This window comes from Ambystoma mexicanum, chromosome 3p (assembly GCF_040938575.1).
Source record: "Ambystoma mexicanum isolate Mex_15411 chromosome 3p, UKY_AmexF1_1, whole genome shotgun sequence".
Taxonomy (NCBI): domain Eukaryota; kingdom Metazoa; phylum Chordata; class Amphibia; order Caudata; family Ambystomatidae; genus Ambystoma; species Ambystoma mexicanum.
In genome coordinates, this window is record NC_090925.1 from 837368968 (window position 1) to 837388833 (window position 19866).

Sequence of the window (19866 nt, forward strand, 5' to 3'; positions counted from 1 at the left end):
ACATAATTACTTCTCGTTATGTTATATTTCTTGACGGAACTCGAGGCGCGCCTAATGTCCGAAGCAACGTACTGCGGAAAAACTGAACTGTAGCCAATGGGCGCCGCGCGTGCTACTTATACACCCGATGACGTCACCCTCAACGGAGGCCTTCGAGGGACCATCGACTCGACAACATCGACGCACGGCGCCCTCTGCCGAAAACATTTCCGAAGAGCAGCAAAGCTGGATGGAATACATCTAAGATGAGGAATACGTTGGAGGACACAATTCATTTGAAATTCTACTCCGAGATAGGTTTGGAGGGGCGCTAAGGAATACGTGGGAGGAACATCCAGTCGAAAGAATGTTACCTGGAGTAAGTAAATTGTTCTTCAAATTGATTGTGTCCTCCCACGTATTTCTTATCTTTTGATACACTCCCAAAGCAGTTTCTAGTTTTACTGGAGGAGGGAGTCAGAATTTACATGACAATTTAATAGCTTTCATGGGAGTGTGTGCACGAAATGCAACACTGCTTTACCAAAACCAGTTTCTTGACCTGAGGAAGAGTCCAAATTATAATGTTTGGTGAAGGTACGTACAGACGACCATGTGGCAGCCGCACACATTTCTTTTATTGGTGCTCCTCTTTGTAATGCAGGGGAAGTTGCCATGCCTCTGGTCGAATGAGCCGTAGGCGTTGGCCTTCTTGAGGATCTTTTCTTGCCAGTCTGTAGCATTTGGATATTGCCAATATAATCCATCTGGATGTGTGTTTGGTGATAGCCATACCCAATTTGTGACCCGAATAGCCGACGAATAATTTATCATCCTGTCTTAGCTTTGCCATTCTAGTTATAGAGCAGCTTAGTGCGCTTTAGGGTCAAGCCTGTGAAGTCTCTCCTCTTCCTTTCCAGGGTGGAGGAGGAGGGGGGGTGGGAGGGGTTTAAGATGGTAAAGTTATCTTCCGTGTGAGATGAAATTCAGAGACAATTTTGGGAAGAAAGGTATGTTTTACCTTCAGTACCACCTTAACCTTATAAAAAATTGTTTAAGGAGGCTTGCAGGATAAAGCTTGAAGCTCACTCAACCTTTGGGCAGATCTAATAGCTACTAAAAAAAATGGTTTTCAAGGTTAGTAACCTCAAAGGACAGGAGTGTAAAGGCTCGAAAGGAGCACACATCATGAACTTCAACACCAAGTTGAGATCCTAAATGGGGATTTGAGGGAAAACAGTGGTCAATCCCTTTAGAAAATTGACTATTAGAAGTATTTTAAAATAAGAAACTTCTTGTGAAGTGCGCTTAAATATAGAAAGCGCCGCCAGATATCCCTTAATGGTAGCAATTTGGAGCCCCAGCTAAGCTATGTGTAATAAACAAAGATAACACCATCAGGGTATTACAAGTAAACGGATCAACATTCTTATCGCTACACCAGCTGCAGAATGTGTTCCAAAAGCAAAATCTCCATTACATCATCTGGGAGGTCCCAATCCTTTTATCTCAGTCTTTCAGAAACCATGCGTGAAGGCTGAGCGTCCCGATATCCCGATGGAGAAAGCGACCCTCCTCTAGCGAGAGAAGGTCCTCTCTTTGTGGAAGACGTATTGGAGGGCAGATGGACATGTCCAAAAGGTCTGGGTACCACGTCCACCTGGTCCAATCCGGGGCAATTAGGATCATGGATTTCCATCCCTACAAATTTAGGCGATAGGATACTGCTTTTTAAACAGTCCTACCGATTTAGTGGCAACAAATAATTTGTTTTGTAAAAATATATATATTTTTTTGGTCTGGCTGCCTGAGGCCCGGCACAGCATGATCAGCATCCTCTGGTGGCCGTGTTAATGGCCCATCATTTTCATTGATCATTTCGTGCCAGCGTGAAAGAGACACTCTACACTGTCCTGTGCACCCCGTAGCCCAGGCAGTCACTGTCAGCGTGAGACACCGGCCATAGGTATCCCGTGACATTCTCTGGGCAGAGGCTGCTCTCTGCCTCATCGTCGTGCTGTGAGCTCCGAGCTGGCGTCTCTCACTAGAACATCTTCGCTGGTCTCGGTCTCTGCTCAGCTGAGCTGCAAATATACAGCTGCTAGTTGCAAACCCGTCTTCTCCAAAATTTCTGCAGGTACCATTTGTGAATTATTACTTTGTAAGTGTTCAGGCAAAGATGAGGGTGGCAGATCAAAGGAGAGCACTGCGAAAATGACCATGTGTAGTCAGGCTCCGGAGGCACTGAAAAATGAAAAAAGCCACACATAATGCAGTAAATGTGTTTCAACTCCACACACACACACACACACACACACACACACACGTTAGGCTGCTTTTCCCTATTGAAGTTTTCGGGCCAACAGCCTCTCGTGACTGGCTCTCAATAATGTGATTTGGCTCCTTTCCTAGAGTTGGAAAAAGGACTTGGGTTAGTGCAAGAATGCCCCACACTTGTGCAGAAGCAACTTCATGAATGGAGGCACCTGGATGCTTGAATAGCAAGACTTTTGGGTAGGGGCCATGTCTGAAAGCCCAGTGTCCTGTCATCTGGGAGCAAGGGGTAGAATCATGTCAGTGCTGCCTTCCCTCCAGGGCCCGACACAGACCAATTAGCTCCATGACGTAGAATGAAACATAGAAGGAAAAGCTTGACTGAAAGAGCAGAGCAACGCGATCTGGGGCGGCAGGTAAGGAGAAATGGGGGAGATGGAGAGTGGGGGAGGGGTGAGAGAAGTAAGCAGGGGCCAATAGGAAGGCAATGAGCGAGTGCTTGTACAAGAGAAGCCTCAAGAGAGGGGGAAGAGAAGAAATCCAGAAGTTAAGCAAAGCAATGGGAAAAATGAAAGGATCAAGGAGGCTATAGGGGGAGAGGAAACAGGCAGGTGGATGAGAAAGATGCGAGGAAGGCAGGAGGCACTGAGGGGTCATGAGAACAACGGTTAAAAAGCCAAGCAGCAATTAAGGGAGCCCCCCCCCCAGCAACTGCCCCATGTTGCCATTTAGCAGTCTCATAACCTGACAATATATTTATCTCTATATTACTTTTGTTCAGATGGGGATTGCCTTACAAGCTGTATTTGAGGGAGCCCTTGTGGCTGTCACTTCCGTTGGGGTGAGACAGGTTTAATTAGTAACTTTATGACATATATGATGTGTCAAGGGCATGGAAGGCATCAGGGCCTTTCCACTTTTAGTTGAAAGTGGCCATGAGCCTGAGGGAGGCCCCCAGAAACTGCCGCATGTTGCCAGTCAGCAGTTGTATAACACAACAATATATTTTTCTCTATATTACTTTTGTTCTGGGGCTTGCCTTACAAGCTGCAATTGTGGGAGTCCTTGCGGCCGTCACTTCCCTTCGGGTATACAGAAGTGTTATTACCTTGTTGTCTTTTCACACCGGATCCTCCACAGCAGGCACTTGTTCATATAGGAGGACTTATAGCTTTTCAGTGCATATTTTGTGTTTCAGCTCCCTGCTGGCTGGCCATCTCGTGATTATCAGCGGGTATGTTTGAAGAGGAAAATATGTGTTAATGAGGAAGAAGCTGGTCACACTGCTCACAGCTCACTTATTTGGTACATTTCTTTCTAATCATGGGTCGGAGGATTTTTGGATAGGCCACACAAGGCAGTCTTTTCCTGTGATCTCTTCAAGGCCATAGGTCACTTCAGGTCATTTTCTGTGGTGACTGAAGGCCAAAGTTCATGTGACATCATTTCATGGGATCTCATTGTTATGCTAGCTACTATTTTTGAAACTTTAAGATTCCTACAGTTTTTGGTCACAGAATGTTGGCATGTATGGATTTCCTGAACTTTCTCAACCTCCTGATCACATGAGGAAGGACGGAGACTGGAGGAAAATGTTACAGGAGAGGGAAATCCCATTCCACCACAAACACGTCTCCTAGAACTCCTCTTGAGGTAAATTCCCTTGAGCAGTACAGTTCGCACTTCTGGTTGACACCGGTTGTGAACAGATCCACTTGAGGGGTTCCCCAAAGGGTGAAGATCTCTTGAAGGACTTCCTCTCCTAGTTACCACTCGTGGGAGACTGTGCTCTGGCGCTTAGAGCGTCTGCCGCTGTATTCCCCACTCCGGCTAGGTGAACTGCTGATAGGGAGATTCCTTCTTATATCGCCGAGAACCAGAGCTGCACTGCTTCTCTGCACAGTGGTAGTGACCCTACACCCCCTCTTTTGTTGAGGTAGTACGTGGCCAATGTGTTGTCTGTCATTATTGGGACATTCTAGCCCCGTACAGATGGCAGAAAGGCCTTCAACGTTGGCATGGGCTCCCCACCCTGTGAGTGAGGCGTCCGTCACTACTGTCATCTCCGGCATTGGTTGCCAAAACAGTTCTCCTTTCAAGATGTTCTCCCGGCAGGTCCACCACTGAAGGTCCTGTGGGATTCTGCTCGGAAATTGTAGGAGGTCCGATATCCTTCCTGAGAATTGTGACCACAGAGTCCTGAGAGCCCATGGGAGAGATCTCATTCTCAGGTGTGCCTCTGGCACCAGAAAAATGCTGAATGCCATGAGTCCAGGCAACCTCAGAAAATCGAAGGCCAGTAGGATGCTGGGTATTCAGGAATTTGGTCACCATCTGCAGAATGTCTCGAGCCCTCACCTCTGGTGAGGAGGCATTTTCCTGGGATGTATCTAGGATTGCTCCAATGAATTGGAGCCTTTGAGATGGTACCATGTGATACTTCTTGAAGATGAGGGAGAAGCCCAATCTGTGAAGGAAGTGACACGTGGAGCTGATATGTTCCAGGGCCTGTTCAGAAGAACTGGCCCTGATCAGTCAATCGTCCAGGTAGGGGTAAACACAAATTCCCTTTTTGCTGTATGTGTATACTACACAGGTCAGGAGAGTGATTGAGCAGCCAGACTTATTTCAAGAGGGGTCAATTTGAGCTGTAGGGTTTTAACAGAGATTCACAGTGACAGATATTCACATAACACATATACTTAAGGTGTCTTCATTAAAATAATGTATTAATTTAACTGTCAGTTTTAAAATAAGCCTTCCTTAGAAGGGACAATTGGCAACAATAAAATACACTCCTTGAGTTTCAGTTAAGTAGATAACCTTTTGGGATCTCACACACACACACACACACACACACACACACACACACACACACACACACACACACCCCCTACACCCTACACCCTACACCCTAAGGCGACTTCAATAGCTAGGACACTGTGGACATTGATCTATCACTTTACACTTAAATGCAATACTGGAGTTGTGGAAAAAAGGAAAGGTTAGGGAAGGAAACAATGGTTAACACGTTTCTCCAAACAGGTAAGTACATTACAATCTCCCAATGAGATATAGCTTAACCCTTTCCCAGCTATACAAGTAAGTTATGTATGACTTATTGAGGGAGAGATGCACACAAAGTCGGAGGGTAAGAAGACTCTGCAGGGAGCCAGGACAGCCATTGTCAGTTGAGCAAAGTCTAGGAAAGCTGAGGCACTTCTTGAAGATAGCACAAAAGTCTTGCACAATGTTAAAGAGTTTTGTAGCAAAAGGAATCACTGTTGGGACACACCCTGGGAGGCTTGTGAGGGGCAAAGCTGCAAGAGACAGCCAATGCAAGTCTCCAGTGAGAACAAGAAAGCTACACACAACCAGAGATAAATACACCTAGTTACACAGTACCTTGAGTCTGAAGAAAGGGATCCAGCTGGCTTCTGTTCCTGTTGTAGTCCTGCAGCTCCTGTTCCTGGGCCTCAGTCATGGGTAAAAGAGGGAGGACGTCTGGGGAATCCTGCACTACGGTTTGAAGGTAATTCAGATCAGCTGCACTTTGCGGTTTCAGCTACTTACAAATAGCACCATCGCGGTTCTTGGACACCTTGTGGACTCTCCTTGCTTCTGGGGTCCAGCACTCTGTTGAGGTGGCTCAGGCTTGGTTAGAACTGCTTCGAGGGAGTCCGGAAGATATTCTTGCAGCTTGGGTCCAGCTTCAAAACTATGCACTAGACTCTGGTGTTCCTGTCCCCTGGAACTCTGTTCCAGCCACAGCAAAGAAGTACAGCCAGCAGGCAGAGGGGTTCCAGACAAGTTAGTCTTGGGGTCAGTTGGTCCCACCAACCCAAGTGAAGAAGTTGTTAATTCCGGGCTTCTCCAGTCTATTCGAAATATGGAGCTGGGCAAACCAACGGTCCAGGAGCAGCAAGCTTCTCTTCCAGTTTCTTCTTCGGTTCCTTTCGTCCAGAGGTCGACTCTGCCTTCCTTGCAAAAGACCTCGCCTTTTATGCAAGTTTCTCCCATTAATTTGCAGCCTGTCACTCACACAGCAGGGTGGCTGTCCTCCAAGGACAGCCCGCCAGCCAATTACCTTTGGGTGCATTTCTGTAACCAAGGAGGCTGTTGGGGAGAATTCTCAGAAATGTGCTAATTCCCTTCTACCTTAGAGACCCCCAGCTCTTTTGCTGGACTTTAGGACTTTTTCATTTCTAACCTGGAGAGAGTGAGACCTCTTCCCCATTCTCGCGTGTATTTTTCAGTGATTTGGCCTCCGTGTTTCTTTTGACTTTGGAGTCTGACCAACTCCATAGGCATCATCTTTACATTGTGACACCCAGCACCTTCAGTGCAGTGGCACAGGGAAGTCTCAGATTTCCCAATGGTTTAAATACCTTCTCTTGGTGAAACTACTGTTTACAAGAGCAGTGAAGTGAAATTGACTTTACTTACATTTTGTAACTTTCTAGACACAGCACACACTATCTTACCATAGGGTGCTGGAGGTGTTACTTAATATCCCCTTTGTCGAGTTTCTCATGTAACATTTTTATGTTACCCTTTCTACAATTAATGGCTGGTGGCAGTGGTTTACTTTTTACTACAATTGTGGGTTTTGCTTGGAAGGCAGAGTCAACCACTGGACGAAGGAATCCAAAAAAGAACTTGGAAAGGACGCCTGCTGCAACTCCTGGACCGTTGGTTTGCCCGGTGAAGTCCTGCTGCAGTGCTGAAGCTCTGGATTCGCCTTGACTAGAGAAGACCTGCTAAGGACGACTTCTCCCCTCAGGTTGGTGGGACCAATCGACCCCAACACAAGCTAATCTGGAAATCCTCTCAGAGCTGGCTCTACTTCCATTGCTGCTGCAGGAACCAAAGTGCAAGGGAGAGGAACACCAGAATCGAGTGTGTCTTTAAGTCGGACCCAAGCTCCAGGAAGATACTCCGGATTCCCAGGAAGCATGACTGACAAAGCCTGAGCCACTTCAATAGAGTGCTGGACCACAGTTACAAGGAAAGTCCATAGTGGTATCCGAGAACCGCAGTAGTGCTAATTGCGAGAGCTGTGAGGAGATTAAACCGCGAAGTGCCGCTGATCTAAAGTTTGCCCATTGCGGTCGCTGGCCTTCCATTCGTAGTGCAGGAGTCTCCAGACGTCCTCCCTCTTGTCCCCACGACTCAGGCCCAGGAACAACAGGATCTGCAGATCTACACAGGAACAGAAGCCAGCTGGAACCAATTTCTTCCAACCAAAAGATACTGTAAAATGAAGAGGACTTACCTCTTGTCATGTAACCTTGCTAGTTCTCCATTGAGACTTGTCTTGGTTGCTTCTGCAGAGTTGCTTGCAGCTTTGCCCCTCAAAAGCCTCCCAGCGTGTGGCCCTACAGTGATTCTATTTCTTTTTAGAAAGAATTCTAAATCATTGTGCAAGACTTATACTTAGCTGCAATAAGTGCTTCAGCTCACCTAGACTTTTGTTTGATTACATTGGCTGGCCTGGCACCCTGAAAGACTCTTCTTACCTCTGAATTTGTGCTTTAACTTTCCTCCAGGAAAGGGTTAATTAACTTTGCATTGGGGGGTTCAAAAGTACTTACCTGCTTCAGAATATTAGTTTAACCTTTGTTTTATTCCCAAACCCTTTTCTTCGACATTAAACTCAGTATTGCTCTAAATGTACCAGTTATAATAATAATGTCCACAGTGTCTTAGTTATTTAACTCACCACAGGGTGTAGGACGAATCTGTGTGCCACCCCAAATGGGTACTTGCTGATTTAGAGAAACTAACAAAGTGTGTATTTTGAAGTGTATTTTTATGTTACATATATATTGCTCCCTTCTGAAGAAGGCTTATTCAACTGACTGTCAAATACATTAATAATTATTTAATCAAGAAACCTTGAGTGTAAGTTTATTTGAATACTTGTCATTGTCAATCTCTGTGTAAAACCCCTGCTGCTCATATTGACCCCTCTTGAGACATGCCTGGCTGCTCAGTCACTCTACCAACCTGTGTAGTATAGACTTATACCAAAGGTTGGGTTACCTATTTCCAGGAAGACAATGTTGGTGTAGTCTTCCAAAGGGTACTGCATACAATCTTGCCTAACATACTTATTAGGACTATCCCAGTTATATCTTCTCAACATGTATCCTCCTCCCACCTCATTGTGCTTGTAACCTAGATAACTACATCTACATTCAGATTACAGACTCTCCTCAGACCTTGTATATCAGCCTTATCAATTATTGCTCTCTATGTAACAAGAATCACTATTCTGGATACCTTTCTTCAACTTAATCTTCAATTTCATTGTAAAACTGAATCTTGGCTCTCTGCTTCTGATTCTGTTACTCCTGTCTCATTCTTTACCCCTCTTTACTGCCTTTTCCCACTCATCCCGTCCAAACCTCATGGGTGGTGTTACAGCCATTCTACATCACTCTTCAGGTAGCCATCAGATCTCAAACTGTTGTCTAATTTTATGGGACAGAGTGGAGTCTGTTACAAAAAAAGACTGATTTATATGATAAATGTACAAATATTGTTCTCATTGTATCCTCAACCAGTAATAAGGAACCACATCCAACCTCTCTTACCCCATTATTCCAAACACAGTGATCTGGAGATTCACCACAATAAACCTTGTTTGACAACAGATTCATTTCTTGAGTTCTTTGGTGAAATCACACTGTGGGGCAGCAACCACAAGCATTTCACGAGAAGATGGGAGGAAAAAAGAACACCAGAATACTGAGAGTACAGGGCATACAGTCTCTCACCTGTGAGTCCAGGGCATCTAGTTCTTGCACAGACATGGGATAGTTGTCGAGGTACTTGTCCTTGTCTTTCTTGCTGATGGAGTAGTACCCCTCGCTGCGTGCGCAGCCGGTGGCATGTTCCCTCAGACCATCCTGCGATTTCCTCCTTCGCTTTGGGTTTGCAATATTGGTGAGTGGAAATGGTGGGTTAAGGAAAGAAACAGTTTACAGAGGGACTGGATGCAATAACAAGGACTTGAACGGTCAAATAAACATATATGTAACAATATTGATCCAATCAAGGATATATTACACTGAACTAATCTAAAAAAAATGTTATCTGAGGAATTGCATACAATTATGTTTTAATATCTTATATTGAGTTAACTGAAAACATAATGCTGAGACAGCACAATTATTAGCTTTTGAAGTCTTGTAGACATCTTTATCAGATAGTTGCCAAAGAGATGAGTAGCAAAGAAACCCACACTGGATAATACTTCTTCATAGCTAAGCACTTCACGTTTAACTTCACTGGATGGGCCTGCCAGGGTGATGCAGACATGTGTTTTATTTTGAAGAGCTGAAGTTTAATTGCAAGTATTACATTTTAAGCCTACCTGTTAACATCTATGGACTTGACTTGGGGTAACAGATGTAAAGCACAGAGGTAATAATTTCAAGTGGTAGGCTACTAGCCAGGCATGAAACGTTCCTCTGCCCCTCAGTTCTCCACTTGGACACATCACACCATTTCTTACTCGCCAAGAGTCAACTAGCACCAGCAAATAGCCAGTGGTGAGTGAACATTTTAAAGTTGGTAAAAAGGCAAATACTGCTCTCATATTGTGGTTTTTTATTGCATGTGGATCCAAGGTAACATGGGCACTACTTTAAACCTATTGGGTTACATTTTCTTTCATTGCTTTTGTCTATTGTTGTGAACATATTATGTGCAACAGTTGTTTTATAAATAATGCATGCTATCTTCTAGTGTGATCAACAGCAGTCTAAGAATGGTGAATTGGTTAAAATATGTACCATTTTTTCTGGAAAGATGTAAGCCTCAGCAGATAAAACAGCCCTCCCAAACCCACATTCCATGCCTACTCCGTTTCACACAAAGTTTAAAGTGAAAAATCTCTTTTTTCTAGGAGGAAGAATTGTACAGTGTGGGGTTCTTTACTACTCATTTACACTGAGCACCATCTGAAGAGGTCTGCAATTTTGAAAGCTAACTGTGCGATATTTTAATTAGTTAAATAATAGTTAACAAAACAGGGATTTTGAGCGATTTCTAAAATGATCTAGAAAAATGTTAAACTTTTCTTTGCAGGATTAGAAAAATAATGATACATAAATTAAGGAACAGTTTAAAAATGGAACTGTTTGGAAAAATGCATTTGAATACCAACATGATTCTTTGCTGCATGGTTAAATTACTTGAAAATGATATGCAATGCATGGAAAGGATATTAGTATGATGCACCCAGTGTGTGTCATTAAGCCAGTCTGTGCTACTGTCCTCTTGAAGGAGCTTCTCATACATGTGCTTCAGGTAGTACATGTCTTCTACATCAATACCAGAGTTCCAGATGTCGTATAGGATTGTCATCTGCTCAAACTCACTCCGTGGCTCGTAAAAATGCCTGGGTTTGTGGTGTGATCTCAGTGAGCGCTTCCTCCCACTCTCTTCCTCACTGTCCGAGTTTAGGACCTCACTCAGATTGGTAAAAGCTTCCACTAATTTTTCCTCTTCTTTTTGCTTGTCTTTGTGTTTCTTTTTCTTACTTTTTTCTTCTCGGTAACTTGTGGACTTCTCCTCCTTGGACTCTGCCAAGGCAGGCTCAGGTGCAGGCAGATTAGTAGGAGGTAAAGACGCTGGTGTAATCTCAGCTAAGAGACTGAGAATTCCAATCTCTAGCTCTTCTTTCAAGGCTGCTTCTGCTGGGTCTATGACAGACACTACCTCTTCTGGAGCCTCTAGCACTTCATCAGCTGGGTGGTCAGAGAGATCCAAGTGGATGATTTCCTGAGAGTTTGATGTTGCCTCTGCTTTGACCTTTTTCTCAGGGGATGGTGCGGGGGCCATAGCATAGTTGTGTTCCTGAAAGATATACTTATGACAGTCTTGGATCCTGCTCATAGACCCTTCAGCCTTGGAGGCCTCTTTGGCTTCAGAGTTTACTTCATGGGCAAGTTTTCCTTGGGTATCAGGAGTCTTCAAAGCAATATCCGCCAAGACTGAGAGATCTGTTGCTGTGGCTGTTGCCTGCTTGGTTGACAGATGGGCTGATAAGAATGAGGTATTGGCCAGTACAAGTAGGGAGCTTGCCCTGCTCAGCTGCTCTCTCCTCTTTAAGTGCTCATCATCAAGCTCTGGGGACCCTGGGTAGAGCATGTCATGGAGGGATGGTCCAGGGCCAGTTTCTGAGCCGCGGGATCGACTGCGCAATCGTCCACGGGCAGCTGGCTCATCCCAAGGTTTAACCATACAAGCGTGATCCAAAGGCAAATTCCGAATTGTTCTGTGGCTAGTCTTCGGACTGTCCTGTTTAAGAGGGTGAGATGAGATCAGAGGCATCCCTGCATTTTCAGAAGATGAAACTGACGTAGGACTAATACATTGTGAACTTAAATAAGCTTTAGGCATATGGGCCACAGGACTGACTACGCCCACAGGGCTCTTTAATGTGACCTCAGGAATAGTTGGTATGAAGACAGGGGATTTTGCCACAGGGATAGTTACTGTTGAGGATCTCTTAGGAGATGTAGGAAGCAAAGGGATTAAGGACACTTCTGGTTTAGAGTTTTTCTTTACAATGCATGGATCAGATACTATAACAGATAGGTCCTTGACCTTCACAGCAGCCAGTAGAGGGAGAGCTGGCATTACAGCCTTAGGAGAAACTGTCACTGGTAACTCACGATTGGTGTCCTTTATGACAGATTTAGCTTCAATGTAAATGTGAGACTTCACTTTACCTAGGAAATCTGCTTGCTTGCAGGGCTTCATGTTTGTCAAAATGTCTGTTTTCTCTTCGGCAGACACACCCGCCTTCTCTTCGGCAGACACACCCGCCTTCTCTTCGGCAGACACACCCGCCTTCCCTTCGGCAGACCCATCCGCCTTCCCTTCGGCAGACCCATCCGCCTTCCCTTCGGCAGACCCATCCGCCTTCCCTTCGGCAGACCCATCCGCCTTCCCTTCGGCAGACCCATCCGCCTTCCCTTCGGCAGACCCATCCGCCTTCCCTTCGGCAGACCCATCCGCCTTCCCTTCGGCAGACCCATCCGCCTTCCCTTCGGCAGACCCATCCGCCTTCCCTTCGGCAGACCCATCCGCCTTCTCTTCAGGAATGGAGCCAGGCATCCTATCCGCCAGAAGGCCAGGGGTCCCTTCAGCCAAATTCTCTATTGTACACTTCACCTGATCTTCCTCAGACATGGCTGAGAATGAAACTGTTTTTCGTCTCTTTTTGGGTGGCGGCAGAAGTAGAATAGGTGACGATCGGTGTTCCTCTGCTTTGAGGGGTGGGTCCAGAGGTACCGGAACAACCTCTTTCTTTTCCATAGTGGCTGCAATCTGTTCTTGTAGTTTTTCACCTAAAGCAGAGAAAACATAATTTCTTAAGAGTGACTTAGAGCATCCATACAGGACACAGCATATTCAGTACAAGGGTACAGTGGCTTACGAATCTGAGATGGGTAAACTTGCACAAGATATATTTCCATTAGCAGTACTCCAGAGGAGAATTCCCAAGGTAAACCAGAGTAGTGCCACCTGTCTAAAAGATAGCTAGAAAAGTAACTATTTTTCCCCAGCATGGGTCTGGCATGGATTCACGTTCTCATGAATATTCCCAGTCATCAGACTGGGAATCCATGGTAAAAGCAAAAACAGTTTCACTTTCAAAACTGTATTTCTCATCTAAATCAATCACTGTCCTCTGGGTCATACTGCCCCCATCCAGTGACAGTTCTCTCCCTAAGCCCCGCCTCTAGCAGCCATTTTCAGATTTGGTAAACACGTAAAGTGGCAGTATGACCAAGAGGCGGCACACAGAGGGGCCAGAGGGAGGGTTCGCATGTGAATCCATGCCAGACCCATGATGGAGAACAATAGTTATAGGTAAGTAACTTGAACCTTCTCCAGCATGGGGTCTGGCATGGATTCACATGCCCATGAACGACGAATACACAGCAGTACACATTACACAACCACGGGCGGTGGCAAGGCTCAACAGAAGCAATTAACACTTACCCCTGGAACAGACTCACCTCAAATGAACAGGTCGAGTAGCACTGCCTGGCCGACTCTGGACTCCTCCCTGGAATCCCTGTCGACACAGTAGAACCTTGTGAAGGTATGCGTGGACCTCCACGTCGCAGCCCTGCAGAGGTCGAGCAGAGGCACACCAGAAAGGAATGCCGTTGTCGCAGCAATCTCTCTGGTGGAGTGGAATCTCGGAGGCCCGGCAGAGGCCAGTTAGACAGCCGATTTCAGCGCATGATCAAGCCTGAGAGACATCTTGAGATGGAAGCCTTGGACAAAGCCTTCCCATGATTCCCAGGTCCAGAGTCCACAAACAATTGAAAAGTCTTCTGAAAATGTCAAGGTACGAGCAACATCCAGCAAATGCAAGGTCCTCTCCGCCGGTGAAGGGTTCGGGAAGAAAACAGGCAACACCATAGGCTTGTTGAGGGGGAATTCCGATGGGACCTTTGGCATGAATGTGGGGTGCATGCGCATCACCAGCCTCGATTTGTGGAAAGTCAGATACAGCTGCTTGCAAGACAGGGCCTGGATCTCACCCACTCGTCTGGCTGAGGCGATGGCCACAAAGAACGCCATCTTCCACGAGAGAAACTTGAGTGGGGCTTGATGCATGGGTACGAAAGGTCCCCCCATGAGTCTCGTCATGAATAAGTTTAGTTCCCATGACTGGGCAGGCATCTTCACCAGCAGGAAAGATCAAAAAGCCCCTTGAGAAACTCCTTGATGAGTTTGTGGGATCAAAACGAGGATCTTCCCGGGGATCTGATGTAGCGTGAGATGGCCACCAGGTGTACCTTGATGGATGCGTGAGTCAGACCAGCTTTGGCCAAGGAAAGCCAGTATGGAAGCAGCTGTGGGCGCGTGATACTCAGGAGGGATAATCTTCTGCAACCGGCACCATGTAAAAGTTTCCACCTATGGCCATAGCACTTTAGTGTTGACACCCTGACTTTGGCGACTACCTTCCTGCAGTCTGCAGGAGCTATTCCTTCAGATTCAGAAATCCTGGGTCGTGATGAAGGATTGTACCTTTCTCCCTGGTGAGCAGGTCCAGAAGTACCGGCAAGTTGACTGGAAGAGTTACTGACAGGCTGAGTAGGTCCAGATATCAAATCTGCCTCAGCCACGCCGGGGCGATGAGTATCATCTTGCACGGACACTGTCCGAGTGTGTTGATCACATGTAGCAGTAGAGGAAACAGGGGGAGGGGGAGCGTACAGAAACAGAACTTCCAACGGGAAGTAGAATGCGTCGTCTGCCCACCCCATGCTCCTCGGGTTGGTGGAGGCGGATGGCAAACTTCGGTCTTTTTGAGTTTGCCGTTGTGGCAAAAAGGTTGATCAGAAGTCTGCCCCATTTGACGAACTGAAGGTCCACCTGATCCTAACGAAGTTCCCACTCGTGGCAGGAGCGCATCTCCCTGCTGAGGGAGTCAGTGGTGGTGTTCTTGACGCCTGCCAGGTGGAACAGGACGAGGAACACCCCCTGTCTGATGGCACAATGTCACAAGCCCTGAGCTTCCAGGAGAGCAATGGAGATCGGGTGCCCCCTTGCTTCCCGATGTAAAACATGGTGGTGTTGTCCGTGAAGATCCTCACCACCTTGACGGTAGAAAAGACTTGAGGGCCCAGAACATCGCCCGTAGCTCCAGGATGTTGAAGTGCAGATCGTTCTCCTGCAGAAGCCACAGACTTCTGGCGTGTAGCCGTCCAGTGTGAGCTCCCCAACCTTCCAGAGGCGTCTGTGGTGACCGTCTCCTGGTATGGCAGTGTTTGTAATCCTGTCACCTGGGCGAGGTGGGCGCGTACGCCCCACCATCCTCACCTGCCGGAACTCCTCGTTGAGGGGGCTCTTGTCCAAAAAACTCCGACACTTGTAACGAACGTGAATCCAAAAACTCTGTAGGGGTCGCATTTGCAACCTGCAGAGAGGGACGATGTTGATGCAGGACCACATCATGCCCAGCAATGACTTAATGGCCCAAACCACAGCCGTCTTCGCCGACGACAGTCACTGTACCTTCCCCTGAATGGCTGCTAGCTTCTCCTCCGAGGGGGATGCCATGCAAGCCACTACGCTGAGTCTGCCGCCAAGGAACAGCGCATTCTGCAATGGCGTTAAGCAGGACTTTGGATACTTTGTGGAGAACGCCAGCTCCATCAGCAGTCAGACGGTCTCCTTTGTGTGCTTGTTGCGGGAGCGGGCACGTACCATCCAATCATCCAGGTACGGGTACACGTGTATGCCCTGCAGACGCAGGTGGGCCACCACTGCGGCCAGGCATTTTGTGAACACCCTTGGGTCCGATTAAGCCCAACGGTGGGGCCTTGAATTGGTTGTGTTGGCCTTGTACCAAAACCGTAGGAACTTCTGATGTTTCCTGTGGATGTTTACATGGAAGTATGCATCCTCTAGGTCCAACTACGTCAATAAATTCCCTTCCTCCAGTTGGCCGAGAATGTGTTCCAACATGACCATCCTGAATTTCTGGGATTTAGGTATGTGTCCAGAAGACATAGGTCCAGGATGGGTCTCCAACCCCCTATCTGGAATACACTGCTGAGCCTTTGGGGAACAAGCTCTATCGCCCCTTTCCGTAACAAGGCTCATAATTCTAGGAGCTTAAGGATGTGCTGCTCCTGACGGGGAGCCGGTGGAATAAGAGGGCATCTGCGTTGGAACTCCAAGGTGTGTCCCTGAGCGAGAGCATCCATAACCAGCAGTCGGTGGTGATTTTCTCACATGCGCTCATGAACCTCATTAGCCGGCCTCCCACTGGGGTTCACGACAGCAGCCTTACTGTAGCTACTATCTATCGGCCACCTGATCAGATCTCCTCCTGGTCTCGACCACTCAACTACTCCTTCTTAGAGACTTCAACATCCACCTGGATGCTTCCTGCCCTTCCTCTGGACTCTTTCGCGACCTTGGCAACTCTCTCTCACTCTTCTCCCCTCTGGCCCCACTCACTCTGCAGGGCACACTCTGGACGTTCTGATCTCCTCAGACTTTCCCCTTTCTATCCCTCTCGCTACTCCTCTCTCCTGGAGTGATCACTTTCTCCTTTCCTCCCAGCTCACCCTCTCTACCCCACAGGCCAAGCCAATTCCATCACTGCCACGCACCTTCTCGGTCATCCAACCCATGAAGCGTGTGTCAGTTGAGGCTTTCATCGCCGCTTTCTCACCACCCCTCCCCCTTTGACTGAATCACACCCTGACACAGCCCTTTCCATTCTCCACTCTACTATATCTGACACACTATGCTCTTGCCCCTGTCACGAGGATCCGCCTGAAGCCCAAAGCCAAGTGCAACTCCTGGTACGACTCAGACCTCATCACCCTTAAACGCAAGTGCAGGGTGGCGGCGAGGAAATGGCGTGCTTCATGTGCATCCTCTGACAAAATGGCCTGCTGCCTGCTCCAAAGGCAATACTGGCTCTCTGTCCTCACCAAGAAGAGAGCTCACATCCAAGCCCGCATCTCTGCGGCTTCTAACAACTCGGCTGAACTCTTTAAAATCTGCAAAGAACTGGCCAATCCAGCCACAGTCTCTACCTCTCCTGTCCCTTCCAAGGCCCTCTGCACGGCACTGGCTTCTCATTTCATCTCTAAAACTCAGCACATCCTGTCCTCCCTCTCCTCCTCTCCCTGCCTCCCTCTAGCCCTTCTTCGGCCACCTCTACTCCCTCCTTCTCTGCCTTTCCCCTGTTCTCCTCTGACAAGGTTTCTAGACAAGTCTGATATATGAAAGTCTTGTCAAAACAGGTTCATCCCTGTTCCTCCAAAACCATCAAGGAACACATTGACTCACTGGCTCCTGGTTCGGCTGACTTCTGCAACCACTCCTTCCCCCCCTGAAGCACTCCCTTGTGCACCCTCTTCTTAAGAAACCCTCTGCCGACCCATCCTGCCTGGCTAACTATCGCCCAATCTCCATCACTCCTTTCCTGGGCAAACTCTTGGAAAAGCTGGAAATCTCCCAGCTCAATCTTCACACTGAATCTGTTGGTTGTCTCTATGACCAGCAGTCTGGCTTCAGAGCTGCTAGAAGCACGGAAACTGCTCTCCTGAATATCCGTGAAGGCCTGCTCTCCAACCTTGATTCCAACACCCCTTGTGTCCTCATCTTACTTGATCGCTCTTCTGCCTTTGACACAGTCAACCATGCCATCCTGCTCAACCGTCACCGCGATAACCTGGGTATCACCGGTCAGGCCCTGGCGTGGCCCGACTTCTTTCCTCTCTGATTGACCCTCCCAGGCTCAACTTGGGTCCTTCCTCTCTATCTCTACATGTGGTGTTCCCTAGGGGTCTAATCTCTCTCCCTGGCTGTTCAATCAGTACCTGGCACTTCTTGCCCACTGCATTGCCGCGCTCTGCCCCCCCCCCCCCAACTTCCAGTGCTATGCGGATGACACTCAGCTCATTTTCAGGCTACCCTCAGCCACCTCTTCTCCCTCTATCATCTCTGTCCGCCATCCAGGAATGGTATGCCGCCAATGATCTCTGCCTTAATGCCAGTAAGACCGAGATTCTCTTCATCGGCACATCCGCTCCCTTCCCTACCAAGTCCGGCGACGGTTGTGACCTTAATCACTTGGGTGCAGAGTCCAGCACCCTGTATTTCTTGTCCAACCTGTCTCGTTTGGGTAGATCTGTGCGTGGGTTTTTCATGAGGGCCAAGCCCCCTTCCAAAATGTCGTCCAAAAAGGGTACTGACATGATAGTCTTCCTCTTGGACTCTCGTTGCTGGTATAGGAAACCCTCCTTTTTGGTTTCCTTTGGCACCAGTTAGAACAGCTCAGAGGCTCTGGAGATCGAGTGAAATGATCTCATCTGGTGGAGAGCCTCTGACGAGTATACAGGTGCAGTGATTTGTTGTCCGCCGGGACAGAGTCTTCATCTTTGTCGGTTCCCATGGCTGTCGGGACTGTACCAGTGTCCGTGTGTGTATCCACTGGTGGAGTCGGGTCCCAACGTGGTGGAGGGGACTGATGCAGTGGCATCGGGTGACTCTTCCTCTTCTTAAGTGGACGCTGGTTAGGGCCTTAGGGGCCTGTGGCACAACAGATGGCAGTGATGGAGGCAACCTTTGCTGGATCTCCGTCACTAAGGTGTGGAGAGTTGACAGGATGTCCATGGATATGCCCCTCGGCTGGGGAGGGAATGAATGAGTGCTAGGCCCTGTGCCAACTTCCTCCTCGTGGACTGCATGGACGGACGCTTGGTGGTCGTCCCTGGAGTAGATGTCCATTGGCTGATCGTATGGAAACTTGGATGGCTGCTTTGGGGCTTCCTTTTTCCCTCCTGAAGGCTGTGTACTGGGATATGAACCAGTGCATTTCTGCCACCAGGGGTGCCCCGCGGCCTTCACTGCTGCCTTGGCAGCCGTATCATGCCTGGAAGGCAGGGACACTCGCTGCACTGTAGGGACCACCCTTGCTGGGTCGGTACCTCCCGCCGCAGCGGTCGTAGCAGAGGATGTCGACGAAGCGATCGACAGGGTGTTGGCTGCGCCGAGTGAGCCTGCTCTGAGGCCGCCTTCTCTTCCTCTGATTTGTCCCGTAACTTGGCCGGGGTGGAGGATGTCCTCTTTGAGGAGGAACCTGTTGGCAGGCTGGCCGAGGTGGTGGACGGCGATGGCGATCTATCAGACCTGGGACCCGAATCAGTGGTGAACCAGGCGGAATTGGCCTTGTGGTTCTTGGCCTTGTCTTGGACTACCACGGATGGGGCGTCCTTAAAGGACTTCGACCTCCTCTTGGAGGGAGACCACTCCTCGGACCGACCGGTCCTGGGTGAGGCATGACCGAAGAAGGGGTCAGGGGCCTTGCATGCCTTGAGCCATGCCGCCAGCCTGCTATAACTGTCTTTCTTCCTTTTCTTTGAAATATTCAGGCATATCTCACACGCATCCTCGTTGTGGTCCGGGTGCAGGCAGTACAGACACTTTGATGCTTATCCTCCATGATGACGTTCCTTAGCCCGCATTGGGTGCAGGATCTGAAAAGGGTCCTTCCCTCCTTTTTCTCCTCCGTCATGGTCCGAGGGCACAAAGTAGGCCCAAGTCAGCCTTCCATAAACTTTGAACAACGGCCATTGAGGGGCACGCAACTTCACTAAGAACGGATCCCCATTGTCGGACGATGTATATAGGAGCAAAGGGCCTCATATGGGCCAATAATAGAACTTTTCAGTGAAAAACTTAAAAGTACAAAAAATCTTGGAGAGCAACTCGAGGACTCCCAACACTGAAGTGTGCAGTAAATATCTGAAGATGGCTGCCAGAGGTGGGGCTTAGGGAGAGTACTGTCATTGGATGGGGCAGTATGACAGAGAGGACAGTGATTGGTTTAGAGGAGAAATACAGTTTTGAAAGTGAAACATTTTTCTTTTAGCAAGGATTCTCAGCCTGACAAGGAATATTCATGAGCATGTGAATCCATGCCAGACCCCATGCTGGAGAAAAGAGGACAAATCCAAGTAATATTCAAAAACACACCTCCACATAATGCCACCAAGTAAGTACCACTCTGAGATACTAATTAAAGTGCGATTTAAGAGGGGGCGA

The 19866-nt window shown here is 48.0% G+C and overlaps 1 protein-coding gene across 4 annotated transcripts in view; it reads right to left on the minus strand.

Moving 5' to 3' along the window:
- Nucleotides 1-19866, minus strand: part of SETD1A (SET domain containing 1A, histone lysine methyltransferase) — a 1694645-nt gene that overhangs the window by 223838 nt on the left and 1450941 nt on the right. For all 4 annotated transcript variants that reach the window (XM_069651930.1, XM_069651928.1, XM_069651929.1 and 1 more), the window contains exons 15-16: nt 10491-12620; nt 9036-9208 (exon numbers count right to left, since the gene is read on the minus strand). In XM_069651930.1, coding sequence (XP_069508031.1) covers nt 9036-9208; nt 10491-12620 — 2303 coding nt within the window. The remainder of the gene's footprint in view (nt 1-9035; nt 9209-10490; nt 12621-19866) is intronic.